General features: G+C 34.3%; 2 protein-coding genes and 1 long non-coding RNA gene across 5 annotated transcripts; 1 reads left to right on the plus strand and 2 right to left on the minus strand.

Moving 5' to 3' along the window:
* The first annotated feature begins 539 nt into the window (after positions 1 to 539).
* repo (reversed polarity) lies at positions 540 to 5,926 on the plus strand. Of its 3 annotated transcripts, XM_066301752.1 has the most exons (4): positions 595 to 655; positions 2,371 to 2,670; positions 3,864 to 4,174; positions 4,415 to 5,926. In XM_066301752.1, exons 2-4 carry the CDS (start codon positions 2,563 to 2,565, stop codon positions 5,130 to 5,132), a joined length of 1,137 nt encoding a protein of 378 aa, XP_066157849.1. In that variant the 5' UTR covers positions 595 to 655; positions 2,371 to 2,562; the 3' UTR covers positions 5,133 to 5,926. The 3 variants fall into 3 exon arrangements, with proteins under 3 accessions (XP_066157850.1, XP_066157849.1, XP_066157848.1); XM_066301753.1 differs by lacking the exon at positions 2,371 to 2,670 and having other exon boundaries at positions 540 to 655; XM_066301751.1 differs by lacking the exon at positions 595 to 655 and having other exon boundaries at positions 1,669 to 2,670.
* Positions 5,927 to 6,457: 531 nt separating this feature from the next.
* On the minus strand, positions 6,458 to 16,668 carry LOC136350230 (choline-phosphate cytidylyltransferase B-like). The gene is made up of 4 exons (XM_066301761.1): positions 16,535 to 16,668; positions 13,361 to 13,586; positions 12,765 to 13,299; positions 6,458 to 12,712 (listed from the first exon to the last, which is right to left on the minus strand). Exons 1-4 carry the CDS (start codon positions 16,592 to 16,594, stop codon positions 12,487 to 12,489), a joined length of 1,047 nt encoding a protein of 348 aa, XP_066157858.1. The 5' UTR covers positions 16,595 to 16,668; the 3' UTR covers positions 6,458 to 12,486.
* On the minus strand, positions 14,783 to 16,242 carry LOC136350249 (uncharacterized). Its single transcript, XR_010734115.1, has 2 exons — positions 15,069 to 16,242; positions 14,783 to 15,014 (listed from the first exon to the last, which is right to left on the minus strand). It is a non-coding gene; the product is annotated as an uncharacterized lncRNA (long non-coding RNA).
* Positions 16,669 to 16,719: the final 51 nt, after the last annotated feature.

Here is a 16,719-nt window from a genome sequence, read left to right on the forward strand (position 1 = left end):
GAAAAAAATGCTCAAAAAGTGTGTTCTATATGCATTTCCCCCCTTAAACGCTTACATAGTCGGCTGTTTCACATCATCAGGGGCTCCATCCCGCCTTATTCCATGATGGGCAGTTCTGTACGACATCCTAACCACATCAATGCACTTTGAAAATCTTTTACAGAAATCGGTCACTTGCCGGCCATTACGTCATCACTCTAGCTCGAATCTAGGACGGCGATCACGTGTACACGTTATTTGCTGCATTATTTGTCGGGTACTACCGTTTGCCGTATATACAGGGTGTTGCACTCTAAGGGGACGTGTCACTAAGCCACCCTCGCCGCCAAAAGCCGAAATTTGACTGGGAGCGTTAACTGTGTAAAATGTTTTAATAGCAACAATTGGTCCATATTGAGCTGAATTGCATTAAAGAATCTGGCCAGTTAAACTAATATACTAATAGCTGCACTAATAGTCATTGTCGCTAATAGGGAAAAATTGGGTAAATTGATAAATTCACTTATAGACTATTGAGCCAAATGCGTGCGCTCACTGGTTAACTCCACCATGGTTTAATTGAACAATGCTGGATCTCTTAATTTTCTTTTAATTCTTCGTTTAGTTGGTGATCTGTGGTGGATTAGTGCCAGTGGGGAATTAATGGTCAGAGGTGGTAAGTTAATTGTAAAGAAGCAAAAACTGAAAATACGCGTGTTCCTTGAGAAAATTCTCATAACCACCCTCCTAAACCTATCACCTTCACTCCCTAATAGTATCACACAGGAATCAAATAATAATAACATAAAGGCGAAATCATGGGGGCAGGTCTCACTTTTCTTTTCGGGCTATGCACCGTGATCAATATGAAACTGATGGTGGTCACGTGGATAATGCGATGCTGATATGTGGGTTTGGCACCTTAATTTTGTTTTTCTTGTGGGAATTTTTTTGTATAGTGGTGTCATTAAGGATCAAACAGTACTCAGCTAACCCAATTATCAAAAATATGATTTTTACACAGGGTGTTGTAAATTAATTGGTCAATCCGAGAACCCTAGGTTCCTTGAACAAAAACAATTACATTATTTTTATGCGACTTTTTTCTTTGATACTTTGTATTCAATATACGGAGAATTGAAGTTCCTTAAAAAAAATCATATTTTTACAAAACTTTAGAGTGTCTTGATACGTTTTAATGCAATGTTGCCGTGATGTATAATTCGCTGAAGCATACTTTTCCTACAATTTGTGTTAAAAAATTTTAAACCGGAGTAGGGAAAATGGGATATCGTGGACACATTTCCCCCTCAAGATTATTTTTTGTAAACGCCAATGGTGAATTTGTTTTATTTTTAAACTAAATGATTTTTTATCTTAATTTTTTAATTCTTATAAAATTATAATTTACCACTCACTTAAGAAAATATTTCAGCATATCGCCTCTCAATACATAGTACCCAGTTTTCGCGTATATCAGAAACGTATTTATCATTAACTTCTGTACAAACATAATTCTAGTTCCAAATTTTGTTACTTAAATTATAGGAAAAGTGTGCTCCATGGAACTGTGAATCACATAAATAATTTCATTAAAAAATGTAAAGAAACACTAAAGTTATTTAAAAAAAATGTAATCTCTCTAACACTCTGTATAATAAGGATAAAACATTAAAAAAAAGTCGCATAAGAAAAGTCTATTTATTTTCGTTCAAGAAATCTATGGTTTGCGGATTGGCCTACTAATTTGCAACTCCCTGCATATTTGTTAAACTGATTAAAATCTAGTTTTGTCTCCTCTCTAATGAATTATGACTAAATGACCCAACTGTAATGTCGAATTGATGTCTTTATGTCAGTGAAACGTCAGGAAACCTTACTTAATTCTATATTTAACGTTTATACAAGGAGCTCCATTAAGCCTCAATTTTAATGTTCGTCCATATCTCAAGAAAAGCATCTGGATACGGCCTAATTACCCAAATAATTTTTGTTACCATTTATAATTTTGGAAATAAGGCCGCTTCGCATCCTTAACGGGACACCTAGTACCATCTTCAGTTTAGCTGATATTTTATTAACGTTTTCAAAATGTTAATTCGATATTAGAACTGGGTCTTTTTCTGACACTTTTTAACCTGACGCCATTGTGGTGAGATTTATTCGCGTAATTTCCGAATTTGGACGTAATTTTTTAATTCATTTATTACCAACAAATATCTAAAAATCACCCGATAATGAACCCCATTAATAATTCCATTAGGACCTTTACACTTTCAAACTCCCAAATCCTCAGTCCATCGAGACCTATCGCTATGAGCGCAGCGTCCTATCTCCCAAATGACCCCGCATGACGTCACCTTAAAGTGTTTTCCTATTGGTCGATTAAAGGTGTGCGCTGACACCCCTGGCCAATGAGCTTGCGAGTCCCAGGGGAGCGTTCCCAATGACGGCGTAAGGGGCGGGCGGTGGTCAATTGAGCTCGTTAAATATAAATTGCCTAAAATGATAATGTCAGAAGTCAGTGCGAGCGTAACAGTTCGGGTAAATTGTCTCTGATTAAAAAAATTGCGTTTAATTGAGATGGAAGGTGGCTTTGACGATCAGGGTTTTAATGACTACAACAATCAGCCGTTGCCCAGTTTGAGTTCGACGCTTCTCAATAAGAATAATGAGGTACATTCGATACAGGTAAGTCAACCGTTTTTATTCGATTTTTGAAAAAATTTGAAAATTTTTATGCCCCTATAAGTGTAAAAAACAAATTCTGAAGTGTACCAAAATATGAATCTATGGTTTGAAAAATATAGGCAAAATTATGTCTCTTAAATTGATGTATGAATTTCGTTTTTTCGACCCCCTGTATATTATCGAATTTCTGTATTGAATAGTTAAGGAAGAATAACTCCCCAAAACATTATGTCATATATCTAAATCTACTAAGTTTCAAAATATTTATAGAATTTGTAAAGAAGGGAGGTTTGGCTCTCATTTACTTCAAATAGAAATCTATATATTGTATAATTTTTAGATGCTTCAGTTGAGGAGGAAATTCTTCAATAAACTTCTTATATGCCAATCTACTTTTTTTAGATTCGGTACATAATAAGGAGCAAATCCTCAGTACATCTGCATATCCATACGTCCTTCGAATTTTCAATAGAAATTCTAAATAAAATCAGAGACAGAGTTTTAGAGTTAAATTTCTCTCATGGTTGAATAAATCTCTCGCATATTATCGAATTTTTTAATTGTATTCTTACTCGGAACTAATTCAACAATACACTTTCATATATATCCGAATCGACCAGTTTTTGATTGTCGGTAGAAATTCTAAAGGTCAGAGACAAAGTTTTAGAATTAAATCTCCTGGTTAGAAGGATGTATATACTAAATGAAGTATATACATCCACAAAAAAATGTTTTTATTTCAAATAGAACTTCTCATATATTTTCAAATGATTAAATTGTCTTGCTAATAGAAAACAAATCCCCAATGCATTTTCATATACTTAAAAAAATCTACTAGTTTTAGAGATATCGGTAGAAATTCCACAGGATTTTTAAGATAAACTTCTTGAGAGTATGCATCGGTTTTAAGCACATCATTGGAATCTTAGCAATCGAAAACTAACTCAACTATCTATGAGCAACATTGTTTTAAAATTTAGATATTTGGTGATGAAAACGTTATATACAAAGATGTGTTCCAACAGTATGCAACAAAAGTGATCCGATTTCGTATAACCTTCATTCTTGAACACTAATTTGTACCACTCTATGGATATACCTATATTGCGACGTCATTGCTGCTCATCTTCGAAAGCAAGAAATGCTTCTTCAGTTAAAACATCAAAAAAGTCTTCATTTTCATTCATTTTCAGGTGATGTTAGGCCTTCAACAACATCAACATGAAATGTTCAGCAACATGGGCTCCCCTCTGGAGTACGACAAAGCTTCTCCTCATAAAATGGATAACTCCTCCCCTATGCACCATCAAGACCTTTCCATGACGTTTCAAGGAAGCATGGAGAATATCGGCAGCACTAATGGAGTTCCACCACAACAAAGGAATAAGAAGGAGGACGTGGTTTTGTTGAATTCAACTGAAATCGCCAACGCCTCGTCCACTACTAGCAAAAAGAGCGAGAAGAAGAAGAATGAAAATAATGGAGTTAAGAAAAAGAAAACTAGGTGAGTGACCATTAAAATGATAATTTGATGAATAAGCCCTGAAGAGCCCGCATCACATACAAATTCCCTTCGTTTTTCATCAAAAACCACCTAAAAATCACTTTAAAAACAAAACGTCAGTTGTCGAGGGGCCTCGAATAAAGGCAGATGCCGACGCACAATCGCCCCATGTGTCACCGTAACACAGGGGCAATTTCTTGCATTTTATAGACTCACTGCAGCGTAACTAATCTATTACAGAACCACCTTTACTGCGTTCCAACTAGAAGAGCTAGAGCGTGCTTTTGAAAGAGCCCCATATCCCGATGTTTTCGCCAGGGAGGAACTTGCATTAAAGCTCAATCTTAGCGAATCTCGGGTGCAGGTTTGGTTCCAGAATCGCCGGGCTAAGTGGCGCAAGAGGGAACCCCCCAGGAAGACTGGGTATATCAGCTCAACCACTCCAAATTCAACCATAAACAGCAACTACAACCAAACAATTCCCTTCACGCAAACTCAACCTGCAGCCCCTGTAGACTCTTGGACATACGGGCAATCCTCATATGAACTTGGAGGGCATTTGAATTTACTCAACTCCACTCCTGGAACGTATTCTAGCTTTGGTTCTCCTACTTCCTATACAACATTTGGTACGAATCAAAACACTTATTCGTATATGTTGAATTCGCATGACAGCCAGTTATTTGGAGGAACTATGCGCACTCATGAGTATTCAACTCCTCCGACAAATCAGAGTCCTCCCCTAGGAAGGGAGTACTCAATGCTACAGACTCACTCACCAGCGGCAGAGGAAGGGTCCATTGGTGTTAAAATTGAGTACGTGGATCCGAATCTGAGTCAAAGTCCTGAGAGGTACGCTAATGGGTCTCCGAAGTATGAGCAGGGATATGAAAAGGACCTAAAGGCAGATGGGAATGGGAATCAGACTTACGTGGCTTTGCCCCCTTTTCTTAATTAAAACTTGTGTTAACTAATTTGTATTGTGTATATATTGTATATTTCGTACAGGGCCGGGCATTATGATAATCAAAATATTGTATGATATTATATAATCGTGTTTGTGTGGTTTATAACTTTTTATTTACTTATCTTGCCGTTATGTACCACATACAGGGTAGTCAATTAAATAAATGTGTAAAAATGGCGAAGACTGAGATGTAATTGTTGCCAATGAATTTTTGTGCCATATTAGTGCCTTATTATTGTATTATATGATTTTTATGTTTTTTATATAGATAATGTCTAAGGGATTGTATATTTTTCAAAGCGAATTACCGAATGTATATGGTGCCTCATTGTATATAAAGTGAATTTTTTCTTGTGGGAAGTGTTATATTTTTATATAAATGTTGTGTAAGCGTACATATTATGTCATTAGTTACATAAGTTTTTAATTGATAAAATATAGTATTGCTAATTTTCTACAAAAACTCTTGAAAGTTTCGATTACAGTTTTTCCCTTTTTAATATAATTTTATAAATTAGGTGTCTGAAGAGATTCTCTAAACCTCACGTGAAATTCTAGTTAATAATTTGTCCTAAAATTTAAATACTCGAAGACATTTTTTCCGTGAAATTTGTTTTTTTCCACATCTGTATTTGTATCAGATTTTTATTAAAAAATTTGAAGATTGTAATTGATTTGATAACGAAAGCTGGACATTCATTTTTATTAAAACAGTTCCTAATGCGTAAAAATTGTCTAAAAGATTATTAGATACCAAAGTGTAAAAATTAAAGAAAATGTTCTAATTTTGTTTGTTTAATTCCTAATTTACCACCACTGCCCGGATTGATTTTTAACAGATTTACAGACAACGGTATCTACTACTTATCATCTAATGATCCTTTTCTGATAGACGTTTTAACATGAAGACAGAAGATGTAACCTATGTGGCAGTTCCATCCAGAGCGTCTTTTACTGCTAAGGGTAGATAGAATTGGTGGCGCTGAATAATTTGAGGAAAGTAACGCAGTGGTGGTAAATGAGAATTTGAGGAGTAAAAGCTACAATTTTTCTCAAAACAAATTCGCGTCTAAGTATGGTTGGGGAGATTCAAATATTCAACACAAAGTAACCCGGTATCTTACAAAGTAAAGGAAACATAATGACCTCTAGTTAACGTAAATTTGTAGATGAATTTCATCATGACGATTAATTTCAAGTATTTTTTGAAAATAATAAAACGAGAAATGCTTAATATAGAAACGAAATTGTTAGGGACCCTCCCATTTAGGAAAATTTTGATGGCCAACAAAACCCCCATTAAACAGGCCACAAAATTGAAGTTATAAATATTTATTTTTCGATAAATTTCTTAAAATTACATGCAATAAACAACACATCTCTATAAACATTCTACAAAAATAGCTGACAACATTGTAGACTACATAAGGGCGAGTTTACCCATGTCCTGATAAATCAAGGAAATAGGCTTTTCTTGTACGAGTTAAAATGATCAGCAGCTTTGCCAAAGAAGGCAATAATTGTTAACCTAAAGAGACGAATTTACCAAAACACCAATAAACTCTCCTTTTATATGAGGTACCGAACCACATAAAACTGACATCACAATTCGCGTTCCTATTATATAATCAATAAGCGATTTTCGTGATCACAATCCTCCGTTTTGCGTTAAATTACTATTCAAATAAATCATAATTCAATGCCCTAAAAAATGAAGAGAAAAGGGGATAGATCAGACACAAAATTTGTTCCCACAAGTGCTTAAATTGACCTATAATTCGGAGAACTATTTGAACAAAACAAGGAAACAATATTAAATATAGATACATAATAAATATTAAAAACTTAAAACTCAGGAAAAGACTTAAACCAAAAATTTGCGTAGCTAAATTCATCATTTGCTCACTTTAGGATTTGAGGAGCCCACGTATTATAATAAACAATATGCCCATAAAAAATGCCCTTGAAAAGGAGACTTTTTGAGTCATCCCCTATAAAGGGGGTTAACTGCAAACGTAACACTAAAAGATCTAAGGAATCATTTTAATGTTATAAACTATAATCGGTTGTATTAAAATGAAATTTAGAGAAAACTTGCACTATTTGAGGTTGCATTTTTAAATATAAACAACATTTTTTCCTTTAACTTCAGGGAGTAATATTTAATGCATTTTGTAGAAAAATCCGAACCTCTGAGAGAACTGGAAAAATCACAGATTTTATAAAGGCGGCGCTATGTATAAAGCTTCTATATCCTTCCCAACGAATGCATGCAAAAAAGTCATAAATTTTCTTAGGAATAATCTAAAAAAAGTCTACGTCTGTGATAAAGTGCATTCAAAACAAGGATAATTATCATATATCCTTCTGCATTATGTTCCCAAAGGTGAGAGAGACAGGTACCTGCACTCAGATCTTCAAATAAGAAATGATCATAGATAACAAGTGGACAGTAAAACTATCAGCAAGAATTTTCCATATCAATGGAAGATTTGTCATAAACTAAATAGCTGAAGTCGGTACAAACACTATAAGTGAGTGAACTATGGATCAAACAGTGTAAAGGTTAACAAATCTAGAAGGGCAAGGAATGATTGTTCGACCTTCCTAGAAATTCTACAAGAGGACTCATGATATAGTGGAACTATTGTATATGAATATGACCCGCATGAGCAGACACACCCATGTCTGATAATATCAGCCAAGTTCCTGAGTTTGTGGCTGGGAAGATTGGTTTCGTATGGTCTCACAGGAAATATAGACCAACAACACATTTTGGAGTTACTTTAGTTTTACAATATTCCTGAAAATATATTTTTCTGTTTGTAAAGAAAGTGAGAAAACTGTGAAGCCAGAAGTATTCAATAAATACTTCGGATAATTCTAGGGACGTGTTGTTCATTATCTTTTGAAAATGCCCACGAGTCGACTAGTGACAAGAATTTTGTATGTGAGCAAGTAAAGGCTCAGACATAGGGAGTCCAATCTCAAAGGTTTCAGGAAAAATCTAAAGCAAACAAATTTGATGATTACGTGACACATACAGGGTGACCCAACGAGAATTTTGCCCCTCAATTTTTAGAATTTAAAATGAAAATGTGTAAAAATTCTCAGACCTGTCGGTTCAACTTCAACTCCGAAACAAGGGTGGCAATTACCCCTAAAATTTCTAACGAGAAGAGATGTCAAGTGATACCTCATTTTAAAAGTGGTTGTACCCTAATTGTAACCTTTAAGATTATTATTTATCCCCGTTGACATGAAAGCTCGTTAAAGTATGTGGGAAAAATTGTAAATAATGAAACTTATCCTTTTAAATCTGATAAGTAAAATTCACCACTTATGTTAAAGTCTGTAGCTTTTATCATGATAAATTTCCTCACAGACTTTGACAAACTGTCATATCGACAGGGATAATTGCAATGACTTTAAACTTAAAGTTTATAATCAGGGTACAACTACCTTTAAAACGAGTGACGACACGACACCCCTTACCATTAAAAATTTTGGAGGTAGTTGTCACCCCTCCTCGAGGTTTAAAGTTAAAGGGTTTAAAATAAAATACAAAATTGTCGTCCTCAAATAAAAAATCGTCGGATCCAAGCATTTTTATAAATGTTCATTATAAATACTGAAAATTGAGGCGCAAAGTTTTCGTTGAGCCATCCTGTATGTGTGTAGACCACAAGCACAAAGATTTAAAAGGTCTGTGCATGGGAAGAGATTGATCAACCAACAGACTCTTCAAACATCAATTAAAAAAAATTATTCTGATGGTGTTATGAGATATCATGTTGAGCTAGTGGCAAATCACTTACATGTAAAAGTTGCCCTTCTGAAAGGTTCTTTATAGGAAAATGTGGATATGGAAATACCTGATAGTGATCAGATTTCAAGAAAATATAAATGTTTTTTTGAATTGTTGAAGTCCTATATGAACTGAAACAGTCATCCCCTGTCTACAAGAGGGTTTTGGTGGTCAGGCAAATATGTTTGTATATTTTATTGTGTTATATTTTTATTACATTATATTAAATTCGAATTGCTGGAATATATTGCTGTTTATGCAGATTTCTTCCAATTTTCGAACGGTCAACAAGAAACTAATTTTGTAAAGTGTTAGAGACAGAAGAGAATTGCAAAAAGTTAAAGATCTGGTGCAATAAAAATTTATAGATATCATTAAATCAATTAAATAGAAGATTAAACAGAAGAAATGACCGTATCATTTTTTCTAAAAAAATCCAAAATTAATATACAAGAAACGACATATGGATTTTAAAAAATAGTGCGAAGAAAGAGAAGGACGCGAAAATTACGTACAAAGCGAAATAAAACAAGAGAATATACAACAAAAGATATAGAGAATGCGATAAGCTTTTGGCATTTTTACAAACAAAACATGTCGGACATTAAAAAACTGAATGATTCTGATGACTGCTATCTATTAATAAAGGAAATGGCATTAATGTGGTAAACTGTTCCATATCTTTATAGGCGCGAAGGTTGTCCTGACCATAAGTATAGCAGACGCCTACCTGGGTTGTGAATCCCATGAATTATCCACCACCGATATCACTGTTCATGACTCTGCTGTAGTTATTGCTATAAAAAACACAAATAATTGCGTCAATTAGCCAGTTTTCATACGGAAAACGATATTAATATGGTGAGATACTGTACACAGTACTTTGAATTTAGGGACCAGATAAATCATCATCACAACGAACTTTTTATGACATACATGACGGAGTAAATGTCTAAATCAACCTGCAGGGAAACATTCTTTTGAAAAGAATCCAGAAAAAATAGCCTCTTTTTTCAAATTATTCAATGCCAATCTCTCTATGGACCTCATTTTAGGACATCTGCTACACAATTGGCTAAAAGAAATTAATTATTTCTTAAAAAGTCTTCAAAAAGCTTGGATGCTGGTAGTTTTAAAGAATGGAATACATTTTTACTAAGAAGTAGGAGTCTTGGGAAAATTTTATCAATTTCAATTTGCAAAACGTTTTCGTGGCTCCATCTCTAGGTAGCGGTGTAAGTAAACCATGGTCAATTCGTTGATAGTTTTGTAACAATCGTGGAAGTAAGGCCGGTTTATAGGTTGGCATAACATAACATAGAAAACTTGAACCGTGTAGAATGCGTGGATAAATTTATTGATGCACATTCTAGCACATCATAACACAAGACACGACCTATCTTTTGTTACATATGTTATACTATGTACCTTGCGTGAACCAAAGCAAAGGTCTTTATTTTTATCGGTAAAGTAGAAATCTACAACAGCAAACACTATGGAATAAAAAAAGATAGGTTGATGGTTCAAACCAAAAACCAATAATATGTGTAACATTCCTGCGACTGCTCGCCTCTTAAAACAAAAACCTTTAATGGGACCAGGAATGTTGAAAAAACAGGAGTAGCAACGATATACAAATATTACCAGTTCAAGTTAAAATTTAGGGATTGTGCGAGTAGGACAAGGGACACACAAGATTTAATATGCCTCTGACAAAGATCAAGAACAATGTGGGCGGAGTCAATTCGGTCGGCGTCTCCACTTCGATGAATAGATCCGCTGCTATGATCGATTTCGCTGCCTTTGCGATCATTGTCGGAGGCATATTAAAACTTATGCGGTCCTTGTCTTACTCTCACAAACCATAAGCTTTTATTTTAACTGGTAACACCTGTATATAGATTTAAGGTTAAACCAATAAAAACTGCCAACAAGTGTATCTTAGTGCTGTCACATAGCTTATAAGCAGAAGTATAAGTTTTCCTTGACTGCCTCAAGGTGATCATTATAAGGCCATTTTCAAAATGCTAGTCCCTGCTGTATAAAATAACTAACTTGAGCCGCATCTCGACTACCAATTATACACAAAGTGGTAGTGAAACGCATTACCCATCAAATAGTTGTTCAGTTTAAACACACGAACTTATTTACATAAAAACAAAATGAATGCAGTTTTGGAACTTGTTTCCAAGATATTAAAGATGAGGCATAAGCATATGCTCAGTATTTTTTTTCGGCTTAAACAAAGCCTTTGACGGTGTCGACCATGGCATCCTGCTGAACAAACTCCTGCACTACAATTCTTTAAAATAACATATAGTGTTCAATTCCTAAAATCTCATTTAAAGTATACTTCATGTCCACGTATACAATATACATATACAATATAGATATTAGAATACATATTATATATACTCTCATCAAATCTAATTAATTGTGTCGATATAGGGGTGATCTCAGCAAGGAGAAGGACTAATGTCGGAGTCGCCCCCGAGGTTCAGTTTTCGGCTCCTTATTGTCGCTTATATTAATAAATAAACTGTTTTATACACGTTCATGAAAAAAAATACATTCTCTCGTTGATGACGCCACGATATTCTTCGCCTTTGACTCTACGGACGGTTCACTGACGGGATTTTTGATAACATAGAATAGGGCTGGCAGCTGATTTCGTTGGTTTCGTTGCAATAGGCCTCTTTTCAATATGGAAGAGACTAGCGATTATTTTTGCTTTACGTCAGATGATAATGTCTGCGTTACAAGTGTGATGTTTCAATAAATTTCAAAAACTACAATACACAAAATGTAGTATTCTATCAGTTATAGGAAAAAAATAGATATTTCTATTTAACAAGCACAACCTCAAATTATTTCTTGCAGAAATAAGTAATGAAAAAATGCACCATTAATTACCATTCATTATAGGTGTGTAGTTTAATATTAAAAGACTTTAAAGAAATTATTCGATTTAACATATCTTTTAACACCTCGATATATTTACCTTACCAATTGGGCCCTCGGCAACCATCATCCCTCTCAATAATAACTTATTAAACACGGAACAAGTTATACAAATAATTTAATAAATATAAATAAATAAAATTCGCTAAACATTCTAGGAAAAAAATCATTATCCAGTTTTCTAGAATTTTTTTTTGGTAACCCTGCAACGCCGCACTTTGCCGCGAAAGATACAAAACGTCCCAAAAGGTAAACTGCGTAAAACTAATCGACCTCAAATCACTGTCTTTTAATGCAAAATCCTACATTTTAGTATTATTTTGAAAAATTTGGGAACATCTTGTTTTAAAACATTTTAATTCAACGTGAAACAAAAGCGTGAATATACGAGTTATTTAAGTGTCTCCTACAAGCCGAATTTACGAGGGGGCTAGTGGAAACCACAGAGTTAGAATGATTTAAAAAAAACTCTAAGCAGTTATCAGTGATTATAGAAAAAAACTGAAATTTACACTTTCTTTCCATACCGCATACAACAAAAATCTCACTAGTGGAACAGAGTGGCCTGGGTTCCATTTAGCTTTGCGCAGAGGCGAAGCTGTCCTCTTCATCACTAGAATCGTCCAAGTTGTTGCGGGAAATGCTTCGTGAAACCACAGTAGAGCGAGATTCGTATCGCGGAGTTTTCCTAGGAGGAATTCCATCTTCTAAGAAGTCATAATCGCCATTAAAGGTAGGGCTGCCTGGAGGGCTCAGTGCGTTCAGGATTTTATCCTTGCTTTCATGCCAAATGTTAGTCAATCTATGAAACTTCTTATTAGGCTCACAAAACCTCATTAAAATTCAAAACTTACCGCTCTTTTCCGAACAGCAGCAAGAAATTCTCAATAAACTCCCTAGATTTCTCCTCCCACTTGGCAATCATATCATCTTTCCTCTCTCCGATAGAGTCCATCACCCTTTTGCCCTTATCCTTTAGCTCGTGCATCTTGTTTTGTAAGCGAATTTTTTTCTCGCTCAAATAGGAAATATTCAGATCCTTCGCCGAGTATCCTCTGGCCAAATTTCTTCTGACGTAAATATCGTAGTCCCTCACAATACGGGCCACAATGTCTGAAGTGGACACGCCCTCAGTGCGCTCAGTAGCCACAAACATTCCCTTAGCCTTCCACTTAGCGTAAATATCGTTGGTGTCATCCCCACCATAGGGAATATCGTCATGCGCGATAAAATCGATTTTGTGCTTCTCAAAAAAGGCCTCATCTACCTCCCAGGGGGCGTCCCGGACGATTTCATCGACATAGCGACAATGCCTTACGGCCTCATATCTCTCGGTCTCGTTCATTACCGTACGACCTTTTTTGCTGTGCGTCAGCCTATCACTGCAAACTATATTTATATCCAAATTATTTAAACGTTAAAAACTATATAGAGTAGATAAAAACCATACCTCCAACTATAAGGTAAACGTTAGGGAAAACGTTTTTGGCTTGCAGGAGTTGGCGGGCGTGGCCCTGGTGGAATAAATCGTAAATTCCGTCTGCGTAGACGCGCACAGGTCGCGACGCACTTCCGGTGTGCGCCATTTCATAGGTGATGCGCTTAGTGTAGTCGCACATGTCGCGATTCAGACGAGCTGTTGGGTCATCGCTGAAGGGGGCTTCATCGCATGTGGACTGCAATAATAATTATAATAATAATAACTATTTTTCTTAATCTCAAGTCTAAGAACAATTATGGTTAAAATGTGTTCCTGGTCAACTTAATGGTGTTGAAGAATGACTTAAACCTTACAGATAACTCATGTGTTTGAATTGTTAGGTTTTCTTAAAAGCCACAAAACACTTGGAGATTGAGAACTCTATTAGGAATTAACGGCTTTATAACTGATAGGTATTCTTAAAGATTTTCTAAACTTGAAGTGATAAAGCAATAAAAATGTTTTTCGACAGCTTAAAACATCTTTTTTCAAGTATAGAATAAAAAATCCCTAAGAAGTTTCGAAAATTCCTGCGTTGGGTTTCTCATAATTCTCGAGTGATTTTCAGATACATTGAGATATTTTGAAATTCCTCCGAAAAATACCGAAATAAATCACAAAAAAATTCTTCACAGCCACGTTTCTTCCATTTCCTTGTTAAGATTTTGGAAAGTGATGTTTTTTTAGACTTTTGTTGGTTTTTTTTTCAGACACCCATAAGACTAGGCATCCTCAAAAAACTTCCGTAAATTAAAAAAAATTCGAAGCATTTGCGAATTCTGAGAGGTAGAAAATTTAAAGCATTTCGAAATATTTAGGAAAAACATTGTTCTTAAAACTATTTTACATTAAGTAGAATCTGCTTTGTACGAAAATTCAAATATTTCGCAATAAGACTAACCAGAAAGGCTGTTATTGAGAACCAATAAAATTGCCAATTTTAAATTTGAAAACTTGTTGCACTGTATTTTTTCGGCCTTTTGAGTTGCATGATTTATTTCACCTTAATATATATACATCAAGTACAAACGATTTTAAGCAGACATTTTCTTTAAACTGTTAAATCTAAAGGGATATGAGAAATGTTCTTATTAGATTAGGTTAGATACCGGGTCTTCTTGAAATATAAAGCATTGGAAGAGAGAAGAAACGTGTATGTCATCTGGATCCACTGTTTTTTCTGCCATTTACTACTTAAGGTGGCAGGATCTATGGCATGACTTTGAGTGACAAAAGGGACCATATGATGTAGGGTAAATGGTGCTGAATAATATGAATTGATCATTTACAACATTAGCACCGTAGTAGCAAATTAACGTTTTAGCGGTATAAGTAGGAGGATTTTAAAAACGGTTCTAAATACAAATACTGACAACAGCATTGAGTTCAAAATTCTGGTATTGTAATCGTTTATTTATCCAAATTAACCTGAACTAATAATAAATGTATTAATACATTACAATATGGGTGTACTACCAGTCATTGCTCTATATTATTTCCATATCTATGATCGATTTGACCTTGGTCCGATCAAATCGATTTCTAGCATTTTTTTTATTAAATCGTCTTATCATTATCATCAAACAATATTGGCGTTAGCATCACCACCAAGCTTAATGAGTACCTACCGAAAAAAATATTAAAATTGCTGGTCTACATATTATCAAACAATAAGTACCAGTTGGAGCCAGATAAAAGCAGCACGAAATTTATCAACTGACAAGCTTTTAAGTGGTACTTGACGAACCTATTTATTGGTATTACCAATAAATTCGTTATTTGTGTTTGCGCTTAGGTGGCGCCATTTATATACATACACACATGTACATGTCATTTGGAGGCTTATGATTAACAGTATATATGTATATATACACACATAGCTTCTGTGGTAAAAAAAACCTGAGTCATAAAGAATTACACAATTAACTGATGTAACCTACAGTTATGTAAGATTAAGTATTTACTATAAACATTAAAATTCGAATTTGTTTAGAATTTTCTGAATAAACCTCTGAATAAAATTAACGTACCACTAAAAATACGTTACAACTTTAATGCTAAATAACTTCTAAGCCTGGTTTCCGCTTTTAGTTCATGTTCTTACAGATCATCGAAGGTCCATTATCATTACGTGGATACTGGTTATACATAATCTTTTTTCCTACATTTTTGGAATCCTCTATGAATTATTTTAGATTTCAAAATATGTCGCATTTCACATCACATTAGACGCAATTTTTTTCAATCTTGTTAGTTGTAGTTCACTTTTATATCTCTAATAACAAAGCAGATATGAACTACTGAAAAAAATGTGCGCATCCTTTCCTTGTTTCAATAATATTAGGTTGATATCTCTCTTTTGACACTTAGGCCAAATGTTGTTAAGAAATCTACTATTTGAAGACGCAAATCCTAAATTTAAATTAATAATAATTCCAATTCAAAATGATCTAAACTAGGTGCAATAAAATGTCCATTATTCTCAGTTTATCTAGGCTTTTACTATTTTCCTTTTTTCTTATTAGTTCAATATTATTGAAATAAAAAATCCCTTAACAATATATGAAATTAAAAAAACGAATTTAAAGTAAATAAGGAAAAACTGTGCTAATTGTTTCTAGAAATCTGTAACTTCTGTATTATCAGAGATTTCCACATGAGCAAGAAAAGTATTTTAAAAAAATGTAATTTAAAATTGAAATTTTCTAGATTCTACAATGATTCACGGGGTGCTCCACAATTAACAAAAAAAACGAGATACATTTGGCTCACCCAATATGTAATGATCATGGACTTTTGCTAAAAACATGAGGATATCACTTCATTCCTAAAGAATGGGTCTAAACTTATGTAAAAACATCACTAAAATCGGATAAGGGATTTAGAAGTTATTTAGTGTCAAAGTTGTGGCATATTCTTAATGAGGCCATAGTTTTTATCAGATAGTTTATTATTTAAATAATATACCCATTTGATAAGAGCTCTAAAACTAACTTGTTGCGGGCATTGCCGGCTTATATCGAGTATTTAAGCGAATTAATATTTTATCTACTCCATACTGCAATATTGACATTTGTTAACGATTTTGAACAACAAAATCTTGGCATTAATAGAATCTTTATTAATTACAAAAAATTTACTGACCAATTTCATAACCCTTAAAGGCAACCTCCTACGCAAGCAGTTGTGCCGCAGATCAGGCATTATACTATTCCACTTTCTACCTCACTACAATATCTCCAAATGAATTAATAAACAAACATAACACATACAAAACTAACATATGCAATTAACTACACTTATGTGAAATAGTTGAAAAATAAGTGTAT

Source organism: Euwallacea fornicatus, chromosome 2 (genome assembly GCF_040115645.1).
Source record: "Euwallacea fornicatus isolate EFF26 chromosome 2, ASM4011564v1, whole genome shotgun sequence".
In the NCBI taxonomy this organism is placed as follows: domain Eukaryota; kingdom Metazoa; phylum Arthropoda; class Insecta; order Coleoptera; family Curculionidae; genus Euwallacea; species Euwallacea fornicatus.